This window comes from Euleptes europaea, chromosome 12 (assembly GCF_029931775.1).
Source record: "Euleptes europaea isolate rEulEur1 chromosome 12, rEulEur1.hap1, whole genome shotgun sequence".
In the NCBI taxonomy this organism is placed as follows: Eukaryota; Metazoa; Chordata; class Lepidosauria; order Squamata; family Sphaerodactylidae; genus Euleptes; species Euleptes europaea.
The window spans coordinates 208,729-226,776 of NC_079323.1; the positions used below are offsets into that span (position 1 = coordinate 208,729).

Here is an 18,048-nt window from a genome sequence, read left to right on the forward strand (position 1 = left end):
CAGGACACGGAACTCACCAGCTGTGCGCTGGGCAGGCTGATGTCCATCTCATACAGCACAATGTTCAAGAAAATCCATTTCTGCTGGAAACTGACCCAGGCCTCCAGGAGGGATTCTTTCGACCAAGGAGAAAAGGAAGGTTGGCGGGGGGGGGATGAGGGGGGGGGAAGAGAAGGGGACTAGCCACGGCATCCTGCAAAAGGTCAGCCAGGCTAGTCGATCACAGCAAAACCAAGCAGAAGTTTTGGCAAGACACGAGCATCCCTCGCGGAAGGGCCCCCTTCCTCCGGGCTGGCTTCTTGCCTGCCTGCCAGCAGCAGCCCACGGCTCCCCCACCACCCCCGCCCAAGTCTTGTAATGGGCCTCCTCCTCCTCCTCCTCCACCTGGGACCCTTGCCCTGCCCCCTTCCTCACCGAAGGAACGCAGAGTGGCGGTCCAGTTCACCGCCTCCTCCTGCAGTTCAGAGGAGTAAGGGGACAGGATCATGTTCTGGAAGGTCAAGAGGCTCTGCTCAACCGCGGCCTTCAGCTCAGCAGTGTCTGAGGAGAGAAGGGATCACCTTGCCATTTGCCAAGGGCATGCCGGGCTGGGCATGTCCCGTGGTTGTAGTGGTGCCAGGGCTATGGAGCTCTTCTCTGCTCCCCTGGATATCGGCCTGGCACCTGCCTGTGTTGTGTTGAGGGCCCGGGTTATCCCACATTGGAGGGATGTGAGCAGTGGGGCCCTCAGGGATCTGTGTTGGGACCGGTGCTTTTCAACTTGTTCATCAATGACCTGGAGTTGGGGTTAAACAGCAAGGTGGCCCAAGTGTGCAGATGACACCAAATTATTTAGGGTGGTTAAAACAAAATCGGACTGCGAAGAGCTCCAAAAGGATCTCTACAAACTGGAGGAATGGGCATTAAAATTGCAAATGAGATTCAATGAGAGGAAGTGTAGTGATGCATATTGAGGCAAAAAATCCCAACTTCACATATACACTGATGGGATCTGTGCTGGCAGTGACAGACCAAGAAAGGGATCTTGGGGGGGGGGGGGCGTGGATAGCTCAATGAAGATGTCAACCCAGTGTGTGGCCGCTGTGAAAAAGGCAAATTCCATGCTGGCCATAATTAGACGAGGAATAGAGAATAAAACTGCTGATATCATACTGCCCTTGTACAAATCTATGGTGAGACCACACTTGGAATACTGTGTACAGTTCTGGTCACCACACCTAAAAAAGGATATTACAGAACTTGAGAAGGTGCAGAAAAGAGCAACCAAAATGAGCAGGGAGCTAGAGCAATTACCCTACGAGGAGCGGTTAAAATGCTTAGGGCAGTTTAGCTTGGGAAAAGGGGAGACATGATAGAGGTATATAAAATTATGTATGGTATGGACAGAGTAGACAGGGAGAAGCTTTTCTCCCTCTCTCATAATACTAGAACGCGGGGTCATCGGCTGAAGCTGGAGCTGAAGGGTGAGAGATTCAAAACAGACAAAAGGAAGTATTTCACATAATGCATAGTTAAATTGTGGAACTCCCTGCCCCAGGATGTGGTGATGGCTGCCAACTTGGAAGGTTTTAAGAGGGGAGTGGACATGTTAATAGAGGAGAGGGGCATTCACAGCTACTAGTCAAAATGGCTACTAGTCATGATGCATACTTATTCTCTCCAGTCTCAGAGGAGCAGGCTTATTCTATTAGGTGCCATGAAACACAGGATGGTGCTGCCGCAGTCGTCTTGCTTGTGGGCTTCCTAGAGGCACCTGGTTGGCCACTATGGGAACAGACTGCTGGACTTGATGGGCCTCCTGGGGTCTGATCCGGCATGGGGCCTTTTTTATGTCCTTAAGCTACTGCTCTGCAATCATACATGCTTTGATCAGACCGTTGGTCCATCAAAGTCAGCATTGTCTACTCAGGCCGGCAGTGGCTCTCCAGGGTCTCAAGACAGGGGTCTTTCCCATCACCTACTTGCCTGGTCCCTTTCATGGCAGATGCTGGGGATTGAACCAGGGACCTTCTGCATGCTAAGCAGATGCTCTACAAACCGAGCCACAGGACCCCTGCCTGTTTCACTTTACAGGAAACCCCCCCCCCCCATCATTTATGTGCTTTATTTATGGCCCGCTTTTCTTACTGAGACTCAAGGTGGATTACGCAAACTGCTTCAGATATCCAGCCCAAAGTTACAACTCCGCCTCTGAAGCCCAGGACGGCTTCTGCAGACGTGCCCAACAGGAACCGCTTGGCTCATGCCTACCTGCGAGGAAAGGCCGAGGGACCTGGGAATGTCCAGTCTGGAGAAGAGGAGGTTGAGGGGGGACAGGATTGCTCTCTTTAAGTACTTGAAGGGCTGTCACTTAGAGGAGGGCAGGGAGCTGTCCTTGTTGGCAGAAGAGGATTATAGGACTCGCCATAATGGGTTTAAAGAGCCCCATGGCACAGAGAGGTAAGCTGCAGTACTGCAGTCAAAAGCTCTGCTCACGACCTGAATTCGATCCCAACGGAAGTCAGTTTCAGGTAGCCGGCTCAAGGTTGAATCAGTCTTCTATCCTTCCGAGGTCGGTAAAATGAGTACTCAGCTTGCTGGGGGTAAAGGGAAGATGACTGGAGAAGGCACTGGCAAACCACCCCGTAAAAACAAAGTCTGCCTAGAAAACGTCGGGATGTGACATCACCCCGTGGGTCATGAATGACCTGGTGCTTGCACAGGGGACCTTTACCTTTACATAATGGGTTTAAATTGTGGGCAGAGAAGTACCGGCTGGATATTAGGGGAATTTTTTTTCACAGTAAGAGTTGTTCGACAATGGAATCGGCTGCCTGGGGAGGTGGGTGAGCTCCCCCTCACTGGCAGTCTTCAAGCAGAGGCTGGGCAAACACTTGTCAGGGACGCTCCAGGCTGATCCTGCATTGAGCAGATGGCCTGTCTGGCCCCTTCCAACCCTGTGATTCTATGATTCTGCCTGGCTTTTGGGGGGGGGGTGGCGGCAGAAGGGCCAGTGCTCCCACCCTCTGCCCTTCTGCAAGAGACATCCAGAGTTGCTTTTAAAATGACCTGTATCATTTTTTGCAAACTAACACACAAGGAGTCATGTGTGTGTGTTAAGTGCCGTCAAGTCGCTTCTGATTCATGGCGACCTTATGAATGAAAGTCCTCCAAAATGTCCTAACTTTGACAAGGAGTCATACATATAATTTTTGTCCTTTTAATAAAATCTATATAGGAAGCTGTACTTGGGCCATCAAGACCCATAATATTCAAACATACTTCCAGAACTAGGAACCAAATTTGAGAAGCCCCCTTTGTGCAACATTTTATAGAGCACAAACATACTGAGAAAGACAGGTCACTTTTCAAATTATATATAAATTGGACAGTAAAAGTAAAGATGCCCAGAAACATTGATCACAACAGGAAGCAAGGCTTGTCTTTAAATGGCAGAGTTTACATCTTAGAGGTGTGAATAAGATTTTGGCTCTATCTAGTTACTTGTAAGTAAATGAAAACTGAATGATCACACCTGAATGTCATTAAAATAGAATAGAACATTCCCTCCAAAGTACATAATTGATTTGCAAATCAGTCCCATCTGAGTGCTCTGTAGGTCTATTATAGAGTCATAGTTGGAAGGGACCATCAGGGTCATCTAGTCCAACCCCCTGCACAATGCAGGAAATTCACAACTACCTCCCCCCACACATACACATTCCAGTGCCCAGAAGATGGCCAAGATGCCCTCCCCTCTCATGATCTGCTTAAGGTCATAGAATCAGCATGGCTGACAGATGGCCTTCTAGTCTCTGCTTCAAAACCTCCAGGGAAGGAGAGCTTACCACCTCCCGAGGAAGCCTGTTCCACTGAGGAACCGCTCTGTCAGAAAATTCCTCCTAATGTCTAGATGAATTTTCTAACAGTGAGAGCGGATCACTTGGTGGAACAGGCTTCCTTTATTAGAGTACTCCTGTTTGGAGAGGCAAAGAAAGGTCTATGGAAGGTGGTTATGCGCTGGCAACTCATAAAGAAAACAATGCAGCATAGCCTAAGGTAAAGATAATTTAAAACTTTGTTTTTGCAGAATATTTTTTATAAAATGTAATTTGAAATATAATGTTTTAATTGTTGTATTTTCAGACAGAAGAATTATATAAGGATCTGAGGAAGCTCCGTGTGTACTAATATATCCCATTAAGATCCAATTCAGGCACAATACTGTAATGCATCATTCAGAAGTATATATCGTTTTGAAAAAAATGGAAACTAAAATGTTTAAAAATAATTTGATTTATTGTCGAAGGCTTTCACGGTCAGAGTTCATTGGTTCTTGTAGGTTATCCGGGCTGTGTAACTGTGGTCTTGGTATTTTCTTTCCTGACGTTTCGCCAGCAGCTGTGGCAGGCATCTTCAGAGGAGTAACACTGAAGGACAGGGTCTCTCAGTGTCAAGTGTGTAGGAAGAGTAATATATAGTCAGAAAGGGGTTGGGTTTGAGCTGAATCATTGTCCTGCAAAATGTGGTTAGCACATTACCTTTGTTACTTTTTGCAGGACAATGATTCAGCTCAAACCCAACCCCTTTCTGACTATATATTACTCTTCCTACACACTTGACACTGAGAGACCCTGTCCTTCAGTGTTACTCCTCTGAAGATGCCAGCCACAGCTGCTGGCGAAACGTCAGGAAAGAAAATACCAAGACCACGGTTACACAGCCCGGATAACCTACAAGAACCAAAGAATTTGATTTGTTTTCTGTAATTTTGTTAGAAAGAAGTTTGAGAATGTTCTGAGGAAGTTCAGCCTCTATGAAACAAGTGAGACCCAGGAGCTTGTTAACACAGAATTAACCTGCTACACGAAGGAGACAGCTTTCTGCAAATAATACATGAAGAAGTGATGTATAAAAGAAAAAGCAATGTAGCCTCCGTTTATTTTGTATCTAATGTGTTTTAAAAGGTGTTGCTTTGTAAGACTTGTATTACAAATGTAATATGTACCTTTGTTACTATTGAATTGATATTCATACATACAAATACATGAATACGTTGTGAGTCGTGAATATAATTTCATACCAAAAGATGGGTACCTGTTGATAAATTGCTTGTCTTCTGCAAGAGACAGGCAAAACCACCCCCAAGAAATGAGATCCTCCCCGGGCCTCACCGGACAAGACGTAGGTGCCGCTGTCTTTGGAGATGTATTCACGCTTGGCGGGGCGCTGACGGCCACCAGCTGGCCGGCGGGAGCGTTCAGCCTGGGGCTGATACGGCACATTCAGGATAAAGTTGACAAGGCGGAACTGCTTCTCAGACCAGAGCTTCTGCAGGCGATTCAGGGTGTCCCTGAAGCGATAGCGGCCCTTCTCGCAGGAGTAGATCTGGAGGACACAAATGCCCTCTAAGAGCAGGGGTCTTTCTGCAGCCCAGAAAGGGCTTGGGCGGGCAGGAGAAAGAGCCGGGTCTCCTTGCTGCCGTGCAGCTTGCCCCACCCACTAGGCCACACTGCTCACCCGCAAGATGCTGTCGATGTGCTCCAACAGGGGATATGCGAGGAGCTGACTCAGGGTGAACTGCATGTTCAGGGGGCACTTGGCACCCATGACTGGAGGGGAGCAGAGGCAGACATCAACCGGCCTGAACCCTCCAACGCTTGCCCTTCTGCCCCGCCCCCTTCATTTAGTGCCCCCCAAGCCCCCACCCCATGCTGCATGCCGTGGTGTTGCTCTTCCAGCCCTAGCAGAGGGAAGAGGCCCACAAAAGAAACACCCCCCCAAGGCTGGAGAGCTTGGGAGCCAAGGGGGCCCCACTGGTGATGAACCGAGGGCCTGCCAGAATCCCCGGGGTCCCGGCCTCACCGGCAAAGATCTCCTTCCAGCAGCCGACCTTGATGAAATGGCTGCCGAGCTTCTGTAGCAAGGGCAGGTACTTCTGCAGGTTCTTGATGGCCCACACGCACGCCTGCAGGACCGGGTGGCTGGTGGACAGGCTGCCCTCCAGGCGGGCGGCCTCGCTGAGCCATTCGTCTGTCTTCTCCATGGCCTGCGTGGCATTGAACTGCCAGCAAAAGAGGGACGGCGCCCAGGGTGGGGTCACCAGCGGCAGCCCCCCCTCTGCTCTGCACCAGATCCCCCCTCCTCCCGATCCCACGTGTAAGGGCAGAGTGATATCCCTGGAGTCCCCGGCTGCTTGCGAGAGGGGGCAGAGGAAGAGCAGCTGGGGTGGGGGGAAAGCCTCAATGAGCAGGGGTGGTACTGGAGGTGGGGTGGGGGGAAGCACTGTCCTGATGAACGTCAGAAGAGCAGAGGTAAACGGACCAGACCACTGATCCACCCCGTCTCCCCACAGCTGCCCAGCCAGGTACTCCAGGAGGCCAAGATCCCGGGAAGGCCTTGGTCGCTCCTTTTGGCCAGGAGTTGAAAGTCCGGCTGACCCACAACACGCCCCCCCCCCCATTGCCCTTTTACCTTGAAAAAAGTCAGGCACTTCCACTCCGTAATCTGCTCGGAGACGATGCGGAAGAGCTGCCAGATGCACACGTGAAGCTCGATGACCCCCTGTCTCGCAGTGACGAAGGAGACGTCCATGCACTCCCCTGAGGAGGCAGAGGGACCCCGGGCTCACACACACAGACACAGACACACACACACACCCATCACAAAGAGGCGGCAGGGGACGCCATGGACTTGGGCAGAGGAGAGGGGAGGTCTGTGACCAGCTCAGCTCAGCCCAGCCCAGCCCAGCCCTGCCCCCCCCCCTCACCGGTCAGGATCCGCTGGGAACGGCAGAGTTCAGCAGTGCGCACCACCGTCTCCTGGAAGTGGTGCAGGAGTTTGTGCAGCTCCTCCTCCATAGCGCGAGGGTTTTGGGCAGGGTCCCGGAAACGGCCCACCGTGACCGTGGCCAGCACCTCCTGGAGCTCCCGCATGGCCTTCTGGAGGGAGCTGCTGAGCTCCGCGATGATGGTCAGGCGCCGGGAGACGATGTAGTCCGAGACCTCCCGCTGCTGGTACACAAAGGTGTCCCAGGTGTCCAGGAGCTGCGAGGGAAGCCCAGGGCTCAGAGGGCGGCTAGGCAGCAGCCAAAGCAGGAGCGTACAAACCGGGAACCCAGGACAGCACCCCCCTCCTGGCCTGCTCAGGACCCCAGCTGCCCCAACCACAAAGCCTCAGGCCCTACTAGCAAGCCGGGCCTTGCAAGCCGCCTCCTGGGTGCAGAGGAGTGACCAGCCTGTGAGAACCTGGCCCTTGCAAGTGTGCTAGCCACCCGTTCAGACTCGGGACCCTCGCTTGGCCGGGTCTGCTCCGTTTCTCCGCCACCTAAGAGCCAGGACCTCCTGCCCCACAGCCCCGCTCAATGGGAGCCCATCGGAGAGATGATCGCTCCACACAGAGATGCAACTGCCTTATCCAAGTTTGAGCGCGAGCGCGCCCGGCTCAGGGTGGTCTTCTTTGGCCGGCCTGCGGAGCACAAACTAGGTCTCTGCTGGAGACGGCAAGGACTGAACTTCCGGCATGCCGGGCAGAGGCGTGACTGCTGAGCCGTAGCCCTTTGCATGAGCTCTTGTGTGTCTCAAGGAGCAGCAATCGAGGAGCTGAAGGACCACCTCCTCCAGGCGACATACCCCTCAAGCCCTGTTCTCTATGCACTCCCACCCACCCCACCCCCGAGGTGGGTCTGTTTCAGCAGCAGCCCCTGGCCTGTGGAACGCCCTCCCCGGGGTGCCTGCTCCGGCCGAGGCATCCCTTTTCTCTGAGGCTTTTGAACAACATCATTGGCATCTTTTAGATTCACTTTACAGTCTGTTTGGGGGCCTGATAACGGTTTTGTGGTTCTTTTTAAGCTGCTTGAGGTTTCTTGACGTTTTTATGCCCCTCGCTGGGTTTTTAATGCGGGTTTTTGAATTGTGGATTTTGTATTGCGCTATGTTTTTACTTATGTTTCATTTTCTAAGCTACCTCAAGCAGGTACGCTGAAGAGGTAGCATACAAACTATTTAAATAAAATAAACGGACAATTGGGAATAGACCAGCCAGAAGGGTTGTCTGTCTTCCAGTGGGGGTTCCAGTGAGACCCCTCCCTCCCTTCTCTGCAGCGCCTCCCAAGAGCCGTCCCTTGCTTAGATGCGGAGAGGGCTGCTTTCTGCTCAGCAAGGGGCTGCCCCCCCCAGACTTTTCCTGTCTCCTGATGAGATGGAAGCCACGGTGGGCTTTCAGAGTGTGTGTTGTATTTCTCTGTTTGCAGATACACAGACTGAGCAGGCCAAAGCCAGGCAAGTACCAGGGTAGGGAAGCCTAGTGCCCCCCCTATTGCCTTTTGCCAGGCGGAAACCTCTTCTCCCCACCCCCTTCCAATGTCAGCTTTACCCTCAACGGCCATCAGTAAAGACCCTTGGGGAGGGGAGCTGTGGCTCTGAGGCAGAGCATCTGCTTGGCATGCAGAAGGTCCCGGGTTCAATCTCCAGTTAAAAAGACCAGGCAGGAGGTCATGTGAAAGACCTCTACATAAAACCCTGGGGAGCTGCTGCCAGTCTGAGTAGACAAGACTGACCTGGATGGACCGAGGGTCAGTCTCAGCAGAAGGAAGCTTCACGTGGGTGGCCCCACCACCAGGAGCTAGCCTAGGCACGACAACCCAAAAGGATAACGGGCTTTCCTGGCACTTTTGGGGGTGGCACTGATAATATGGCCAACACAAGGTAACTTGGTGGCACTGAACCATCTCCTCTAGTCAGCCCTTTCACACAGAGTGTGAACCAAGGGGTTGAAATTAAATCAAAAGAGTTTCCATCTAGACATTAGGAAGAATTTTCTAACTGTTAGAGCGGTTCCTCAGTGGAACAGGCTTCCTCGGGAGGTGGCGGGCTCTCCTTCCCTGGAGGTTTTTAAGCAGAGGTTAGATGGCCATCTGTCAGGAACGCTGATTCTGTGACCTTAGGCAGATGATGAGAGGCAGGGCATCTTGGTCATGTTCTGGTCACTAGGTGTGGGGGGGAGGTAGTTGTGAATTTCCTGCATTGTGCAGGGGGTTGGACTAGATGACCCTGGTGGTCCCTTCCAACTCTATGATTCTATGAGGGGGGGCAGCAGTAGCACCTCCCCCCCCCAACTGCCAACATGCAACCCTCACCGAGTTTTCCAGGCTTTCTTCGCTGGTGCTAAGAGGGCGGAAACACTGGTGGATGACCTCGTTGAGGGACCGTACGTAGTCCACAGACTCCTGCAGTGTAGCCATCTGTCCTTGGTACTGCTCCAGCTGCAGAAAAGCAACCACAGCCCACTCTCAGTGGGTCGAACTCTTGGCAGCGGGCGGGGGGGGAATGTCTTGCTGGCATGGGAGAGCCCCCGACCCACCGCATGTTTCCCTAGGCAACAGCACTTCTAAGGGGCTTTACAGCAAGGCTGAAGTGGCACAGGGCGGGGGTGAAAACTGGGCTCTTCAGAACAGCCACGCAGCAACCTTCTGGATACAGCCCATAAGGAACGATTTCGACCGCCCCGGAGGACACCCCTCGGTAGCTGCTTCTGCCTCCAGACCTCTCAGCAGGGAGGCCTGTCTACCACATCCCATCACAGCAACCAAGAAGCACAGCCTGCGTCTACATTCACACGGCGATTGCCAACTGAAACGGCCGACATCCTCTATGCAACCCACAGCTCAGCCTGAGGCCCCACTGAAGGGGGTTCTAAGGCAGGTGCGTCATCCAGGAAGACCTGACGCCGCTCTCCCCGTTATCATGCCCAGAAAGGGCCAGTCAGGGACTGGACGGTCACTGGCCACAAAAGTCTCCTCCAGAGCCTCCTTCAGGGGCTGAGGAGAAACACCCTTAGTCAAGGATGGATTAACAATAACTTCGGGGGGTGCAGGGGTCATTGATCTGTTCCCAATAGCCAGGGTGGGCAGGGATCAGGAGGGCTGAGGGCGGCTTTCAGTCTCCAGGATCTTGTCGACATCCATTGCAGTAGCCAAGCCAAAGTGATCCACAGACGGCTAGGACACAGCATCGGACACTTCTAATGCCTGACGCATATTACAACTGGAGCCCAAATCTGAGCATATTTGAGAAATTCTGTTTGCGAAAGAAAAGAAAAAACCTTTGCAAAAGGGTCACAATTAACTGTCAATTCTTAAGTGTTTAAAGGATGCAGGACCTCGGGCTGGGGCAGCTCTGCAGCCTGCAAGCTGGCCTATGAAATGGTGACAATGAAGCCAGCTTTTTAAAAACACTGCCCCTGCCGCTGCACAGGCCTTCACGTGTCCTCTATTGCATCCTCTGTCAGCTTCCTCCTCAGCTGTTTGCCCCCACACACCCCGGGCGCCCCCCCCCCGTGTCTCCTGAAGTCTCCCATCTCCGTAGTAAACCGCAGTGTTGCATGTCAGAATCCAGCATGATCCATGCATCTTCACTGGCAAACCATGTTAATGGGTTTCACACACACACACCCGCCTTTGAAAGAGGGTTGGTGCTGCATTTGCCCATGCCTTGATAGGGGGTGTGTGTGTGGGGGGGGGTGTCCCAACCACCATCCCCTTGCCAAAGCAAAAGATCAGGGCGTCCAGATTTCAAGGATATGTGCCCTGGAATCCAGTTTATAGTTTAAGCAGCAGAACACTCCCTACTCGTTTGCCTCATTTGTGCCTGGGATGCCAGGGAGAAAGGCGAGGGGCTGAGCAAGGGAAAGAAGAATACTGCACATAAATGGCTGGCTGTGTAGATGGTGTCGTCAGGAAAGGTGTTTTTTTGTTTGTTTGTTTGTTTTTATCATGGCTTATGCTTTTGAGATGAAGCTGTTCTATCAGGAGATGGTTTTCAACTCATGAGGTAGGAGAAAATGTTTTTGGTGAGAGCCTTGCAAACCTGATCAGGAGGGCTTGAAACTAAACCCTATGGGAGAGCAAGACAAACACTTAAAGCCTAGTATAATGACAATAACTAGAGATTAGAACAATAAAGATCTGCAGGGAGTGGCACGTATGCAAGGAAACATTAACTTGCGGGTAAGTACAGAAACGAGAAGGAACAAAAACTGTGGATTCTGACGTCTCTACACTAACGTGCAGCGGATGGGAAACAAGCAGAAGGAACCTGAAGTCCTTATACAGGAATACTAGGACTTAATAGGTAGGCATTACCCAAACTTGGTGGTGGGATGACACTCACGGGAGGTCCCTTCCAACTCTAACATTCTACGAGTATATACATTTTAAAAATCAATTAATTAAATAAGTGCCTCACCCTTCTCTCCAATGGGGAGACAAAGCAGTTTACTCTGTTCTTCTCATCTCCATTTTACCCTCACAACAACCCTGTGAGATAGGTTACGCTGAGCGTGTGTGTGTGAGAGAGAGAATGGCCCAAGGTCACCCTGCAAGCTTCCATGGTAGAGTGGGGATTCGAACCCAAGTCCCCCCCCCTGACCCTGGTATGACACTCTAGCCACTATAAATAACCACACTGGCTGCCAGAACAAAGACAGCGGGAGCCTCCGGGAGGAGCCAGTGGCAGAAAGGCTGACCCAGAAACCCCCCACCCGCTCAGCTGTCTGAACCCCCACCCGTGTGCAAGGCACGCTGCTTGGTTTCCAATCCAGTGCACATTTACCTGAGAGTAAGTGGGACTTACTTGGAGTAAATGAGCACAGGATGATGCTGGGCTTTGAGTGGGGGGGGGGGCATTCTCCAGCCCCAAGGCCTCATCCTGGGAGCTGAAGAGAGAGTGGTAAAAGGCAGGAGGAGCCTCCTTAGAAAAGTGAGATAATTTCACCATTAATTTGGGGCCAGCATGAAACAAACAGCTCTGTTTTTACAACACTGGTCCGTGATAAGCCTGCCGTGGTCGTGGAGACGTACAAGGGGGTGTGGCGTTGTGGCTGAGACTGTTGGGGGGGTAGGGGGGTTCAGATGCCTGAGCGGGTGGGTGGTTTCTGGGTCTGCCTTTCTGCCACTGGCTCCTCCCGGAGGCTCCCGCTGTCTTCGTTCTGGGAGCCAGTGTGGTTATTTATAGTGGCTAGAGTGTCAGCCCTGACCTGGATTGCCCAGGCTAGCCTGATCCCATCAGATCTCAGAAGCTAAGCAGGGTCGGCCCTGGTTAGTATTTGGATGGGAGACCCCCAAGGAATACCAGGGTTGCGGTGCAGAGGAAGGCACTGGAAAGCCACCTCTGTTAGTCTCTTGCCATGAGTTGGCTGCGACTTGATGACACTTTACACACACACACAGTGTCATACTAGGATTTGGGGGGGGGCTGGGTTCAAATCTCCACTCATGCCATGGAAGCTCGCTCGGTGCCCCTGCGCCAGTCACACTCTCTCAGCCTCACCTGCCTCACCGAGTTGTTGTTGCAAGGATAAATTGGAAGACAGCAGGATGATGCCAGCCGCCCTGGATCCCTACTGGGGGGAAAGGTGGGGTATAAATATAGTAAATATATAATAAATAAAACATGAGTTTGCAGCAACAGAAAGAGGTAGTCGAGGGGGCACCCCATGGCCGAATGCCTGCCTAGACAACAAATTCTTCTCAAGCAGCAAGCTCAGCACAAAGGGAGGTTCTAACTACCCCCATCTCCTGCAGTGCTACAGTTCAATGCGAAGCGAACTTTTTAGCATAGGAAAGTGTTTCTTTTTTAACATCTAGTCTAAGAAAGAGTTCTGGAGGGTTCGATGGCATGATCAGCTATGGGTCCTGAGTTGGACTTGCAGGCCCTTCTCCCTCCAGAGGCACGAGGGTCTGGCAGTGGTGGGGAGAGGCGCCTTCCACGCTCAGCTGGACTCTTGGTAATTTAAAAGGCTCCAGGGCTCTTCTCTGACGCTCTTGGGGGCGGTGCGCGCTTGGCAGGGTGCTGCCTCTGTGCAGGGTGCTGCACAGGTCTGGCCACACAGCAGCCCAAGGACTCTTGGGGGGTGGGGGTGGGGAGACACACCTCGGCATCCTGCTTGGGAGCAGGAAGCGCCAGAGGAAGCGCACCTTCTGGGAGCACCTGGCGATGGTGAAAATGTCACTGCTGACGTTCAGGTACAGCTGCAGGACGCCGGACATCTCGGCAATCAGGAGCTGGCTCCGCTGCGTGGTCTCTCTCAGCAAGAGAGCCAGGATGTCCTCGTTGATGGACGCCAGCAGCGGCACTGCCAGGACAGAGGGAGGGGCCAGGTGAGGGCAAGCGCAGGCAAAGGGAGGCTCCCCCACAGCCCTCCCCCTCCTGCGCCACGCACAGATGTCCTGGTGGATGCCGGTGCAGTCCACGAAGAAGAGGCGGTTGGATGTGACGACGGACTGCGGAACTTGCTTGACGCGGCTCATCCACGTGCGCAGCTTGACGATTCGGTTCACGTAGTCCTCGCACGGCCAGCCCTTCATCTCCTCCAGCTGGCTGGCCCCCCAGCTGTGGGCAAAGTGGTAGAACTCACCCAGCCAAGAGTATTCGCGGTACAGATGCTGGGTCTCCGTCAGGGCAGCCTGGGGGGGGGGGGGAGAGGCAGGGAAGATTGGTCTGAGGCTGACAAGTCTAAGAGGGGCATCCCCTCCCGGGAGCCCTCTTGCCCCACATGCCCCCCCTCTCCCTCCTGCCCCCTTCAGCCCCAGGGCAGGCAAGGGCAGTGTCCAGGTGCCATCGCTCTGGTTGGGGCGGGCCCAGAGTGCCTCCCTCCCCACACCCACCTGGGGAGGGTGGGGCCCGGGTGACTGGTCTACCATGAGGATCCCTGAACAAGGCAGGAGGCAGAAGCCGCCGGGGGGAGCAGCAGCTTTGGCTGGAAGAGGGGAGGCGTTTTATGCTGATGGGGTGAGGAGCCGACAAAGCCTCCCTCCCAGTGGGCCCAGCCCACTTTCCTCGGGCGAGGGGCTGTGGCTCAGTGGTAGAGCCTCTGCTTGGCATGCAGAAGGTCCCAGGTTCAATCCCCGGCAGCATCTGCCGTGAAAGGGACGAGAGAGCCGCTGCTGGTCTGAGTAGACAATAGTGACCCTGATGGACTGAGCTGGGGGGGGGGGGGGTCTGGTTCAGAATCAGGCAGCTTCACATGTGTTCACGTGAGGGTGGGGTCCTCTCCTGCAGGCGGCAGCCTCCCTGCTTATATAACTGCCCTCAAGGCCCCACCCCCTCGCCCACGATTGGCCTCCCCTTCCCCTCCAATTTCTCCCCAGCCCAGTCACCGGGTTCGGGGGGCACCTGGGGAATGGAGGCCCTGAGGGCAAATCCCAGCCAGGCCCCCTTGAGGACTACGGGGGACTCGATCCTTGGATCGTCGGAGCCCCACTGGGCGGGGGGTGGGGAGGTCTCCAACCCGAATGCCCCCAAGGCTTGCGGGTGGGAGTGAGTCCCTCCTCCTCACTCAGTGGCCGCACACCAGTGGCTACCGCTGCCTCTGAACAAAGGAAAATGATTCCGGGCTATTGTGGGGGGGGGAGAGGCTGAGCCCCCGTGCCAGGAGGCGGCATTGGGAGAGGCCTCGGCCCCTCGGCCCTGCCTGCGGGCTCTCCCTCCACGGCAACCGGTGGGCCGCTGTATGAGCAGGATGCTGGACTAGGGGAGCCCTCGCAGGCCTGGCGCCACAGGGCTCACCTGAACATCTATCCTCCTGGCCCGCTCTTTAGGGGTGGCAGCAGAGACAGCATTCTCCCATGCCATCCTTATGAGGGCTGTGGGCGATGCCTGCAGAAAGTCCTGCGCCCCCTGTCTCCCAGGTGGGCTGGGGCCTTTGGGTACCTGGACAAGCAGCAGCTGCCCACCTCGATCCTGGTGAAGCGCCCACGGGAAAGGGGCCAGCCCCTGCCACTCACAAGGGAAAGGGGCAGGACGCTCTCGATATCGAACAGCAGAACCCGCCCGGGTGCCCGGCCTCCACTTCCTGCTGCGCTGACAACCTCTGCCCCAGAGCCCAGCATTTCTGGCTCTGGGGCTGCTTCTGTTTCTCCCTTTAGCTCCAGCCTCATAACTTAGTAGCCACAGAATAGATGAATCATAGTCACAGAGTTGGAAGGGACCACCAGGGTCATCTAGTCCAACCCCCTGCGCAACGCAGGAAATTGACAACTACCTCCCCACTCCCACGCCCCCAGTGACCCCCTACGCCATGCCCAGAAGATGGCCAAGGTGCCCCCCCTCTCATCATCTGCCTAAGGTCATAGAATCAACCTTGCTGACAGATGGCCATCTAGCCTCTGCTTCAAAACCTCCAGGGAAGGAGAGCCCACCACCTCCCGAGGAAGCCTTATTTCACCAAGGAACCGCTCAAACTGTCAGGATATTCTTCCTACTGTCCAGAGGGAAGCTCTATTGATTGAGCCCACGTCTGCTCCTGGCTCTCTTGCAACAGGGCAGCAACAACAGTTGACGTTGAGCATGCAAGGATTGTGGGGCGGAGGGGGAGGGGTGAATAAGACCGGGACAAAATAAGAAGGGAGCGCTTCTGCCTGCCCAGCTCCTGCCACTTGGCTCAAGCTTCTGCACTTCTGAGTGCAGAAGACGGTCCCCGCGAGGGGGCCCACGGAGAAGAAAGGGGCGGCAGAGCACCTGAAGCTCCCTGTTGGCCCCTTCCGGGCGGTCTCGTCTCCTCTCCCGGGCAGCCGCTTTCCAGGGTCTGCCCCCTTGGCCACTGCCAGGTCCTTTGAACTGGAGACGCTGTCAGGGACTGAACCCACACCCTTCCATAAGCAAAGCAGCCCCTCAGCCCCTCCTGAAACAAAGCTGCCTTCTACCAGTCAGGTGGGGGCCATCCTCATCACCGACTACCTAATTCTGTCCACGGAAGATGCCACGGATCACAAAGCAGACGCTCAGACGCTGAGCCACGGCCCCTCCCCAAAGACCTCCTCTCGACTGGGCAAGCCCCGGCGGACCCGAGTGCCGGACACCCCCCACACCCGCTCTCACCGTCAGCAGGGCCTGCTGCTTGGCCCGAGCCTTCTGGAGGATGCCGTCTGACCGCAGGTCCTTCTCCAGCTGCTCTCGGGACAGCAAGGGGTACTGGCCACGCAGCCGGTGGCCCACCACCTCCAGGCCGCCCATCGCCTTCAGGTCCAGGTGGTGCACCAGCTGGGGGTCCTCCCCAGCCAGCCCCTCCAGGGGAGATCTGTGGACCAGCTCAGGCAGTCCCTGGCCCGCCCCCTGCGCCGGGCTTTTCCCTGAGGTGGCTGCAAGAGGAAGGTCCAGACACACATGCAAGAGACCCGACGGGGGCGGTGGGGTGGGGTGGGGGGCCGCACCCCTCTGCCCAGGCTAGGCCTTCCCATGTATGGCTCACCGTTCAGCTGGGCAGGATTTCCCTCATGTTCAGACGTGGCCGGATGCAGCTTCTCCAGAGTTCCTGGCGCCTCGATCTGTGTCACCTGAAGGGAATGGAAAGAATGCAAGGTCTCCCCGAGACCACTGCCCGTTCAGCACAGACTGCCCCCCCCCCCCCACCAGCGGCCAGGCACCGGCAGTCTCCAGCGACCCACCAGCAAGACCGACTCCACCACGGCATCCAGGGCCCCCAAGAGGCAGGCGTCCAGCTCCTGGGGGGAGGGGAAGAGCGCCAACTGCTCCTCCAGGCCAAACACCAGCTCCACCTGGATGACAGCCTTCCGCTTGGTGCCATCTGCCTGCGAGGGGGGGAGACGCCACAAGGAAGGGTGAGCAGAAGCCCATGCGGGGGAGCCCCCCTCCCCGTGTGCATAGGCTCTGCCCCGCGCTCCTCGCCAAAGCGTCACCCCACCCCCCCGTTTCCCAGAGCTCAGGAGGGAGTACCCGCATGGTGTGGGTGACAAAGGCGGTGACCTCTTCCTGCACAATGGAGACCAGGGTCTGGCAGATGAGGAAGTTCACCAGTGGGGCCAGGAAGCCCAGCTTCTGCAGCCACGACTCGGCCTCCCGCAGGCGGCGCTGCAGACCCTCGGATTCTATCCGCTGCTGGTACAAGGACTCCTTGGTGACGTAGAGCCTCTGGCCTTGCACCCGCGCCTGCAGCTCGTCCACCATCTTGTAGGTGTCATCCCGCACCTGCTCGGCAAAATTCAGGTGCCTGTGAGATTGGACACGAGCCCTCTGCTGGCCAGGGAACCTGGCAGTGAAGCACACCTGACCGCACCTTCCCAAAGAGGCCTCCAGCCCCCCAAGTGCCAACAGCGCCCGGCAGGTGTCATCCCTCCCGGCTGAGAGGAGAGGGCCCGGGTGCTCAAGCAGGCACCGACGTGCACAGAGAGAGAGAGAAAGGAGGCTGGAGGCTCTCCGCCTCGGGGGGATGGGGGGCGGGCTCTGATGTGCACCGGAGCTGCTGCCCCTTGGCCTTCCCTTGTGGCCCCTGCACAATGCAGGCAGTTCACAACTACCTGACATCTGACTACCTGGTGACTGACCTCTGCCACACACACGCATGCACGTGTGCACCCCAGCTCCTCATGGTTTGGGGACAGAGTGCAGAATTCTTAGCGGTTCAAAGGCTACTAGGAGGTCAAGGGGAAACCAAGGAACCAGGTGCTACAGTGGCCCACAGCTGAAGCACAGAAAGCAAACGAGTTCCCGCTTCACATCAGCCTAGCTAGTTAGGCTTCACTCATCAGATAGCACCTCTTCTCTAGTTTATGAAATCATAGCGTCGGAAGGGATCACCAGGGTCATCTAGTCCAACCCCCTGCACAATGCAGGAAATTCACAACTACCTCCCCCCCACACCCCCAGTGACCCCCTACTCCATGCCCAGAAGATGGCCAAGGGGCCCTCCTCCCTCTTATCGTCTGCCCAAGGTCATAGAATCAGTGTTGCTGACAGATGGCCATCAAGCCTCTGCTTAAAAACCTCCAGGGAAGGAGAGCCCACCTCCCGAGGAAGCCTGTTCCACTGAGGAACCGCTCTAACTGTTAAAAAATTCTTCCTAATGTCAAGACGGAAACTGTTTTGATTTAATTTCAGCCCGTTAGTTCTGGTACGACTTTCTGGGGCAACAGAAAACAACTCACCCCCCTCCTCTACGTGACAGCCCTTCAGGTATATGCAGCCCTTCAAGTACTTTGGGGGCGCTGCCAAAAAGGCCCGTTCCCAAGTAGCCACCTGCTCTCATTTGGCCGGAGCCAGTCTGACAAGAGGGAAA

General features: G+C 55.1%; 2 protein-coding genes across 2 annotated transcripts in view; both read right to left on the bottom strand.

The window, feature by feature from the left end:
• Window positions 1-18,048, bottom strand: part of ILK (integrin linked kinase) — a 196,907-nt gene that overhangs the window by 54,559 nt on the left and 124,300 nt on the right. The gene's annotated exons all lie outside the window — the stretch shown is intronic.
• DNHD1 (dynein heavy chain domain 1) overlaps window positions 1-18,048 on the bottom strand; it is a 58,504-nt gene that overhangs the window by 37,375 nt on the left and 3,081 nt on the right. The window contains exons 7-20 of the mRNA XM_056858761.1: window positions 16,710-16,961; window positions 16,421-16,564; window positions 16,225-16,309; window positions 15,855-16,114; window positions 13,198-13,441; window positions 12,953-13,110; window positions 9,116-9,241; window positions 6,749-7,025; window positions 6,454-6,581; window positions 5,845-6,043; window positions 5,500-5,591; window positions 5,154-5,367; window positions 415-540; window positions 18-115 (exon numbers count right to left, since the gene is read on the bottom strand). Coding sequence (XP_056714739.1) covers window positions 18-115; window positions 415-540; window positions 5,154-5,367; window positions 5,500-5,591; window positions 5,845-6,043; window positions 6,454-6,581; window positions 6,749-7,025; window positions 9,116-9,241; window positions 12,953-13,110; window positions 13,198-13,441; window positions 15,855-16,114; window positions 16,225-16,309; window positions 16,421-16,564; window positions 16,710-16,961 — 2,403 coding nt within the window. The remainder of the gene's footprint in view (window positions 1-17; window positions 116-414; window positions 541-5,153; window positions 5,368-5,499; window positions 5,592-5,844; window positions 6,044-6,453; window positions 6,582-6,748; window positions 7,026-9,115; window positions 9,242-12,952; window positions 13,111-13,197; window positions 13,442-15,854; window positions 16,115-16,224; window positions 16,310-16,420; window positions 16,565-16,709; window positions 16,962-18,048) is intronic.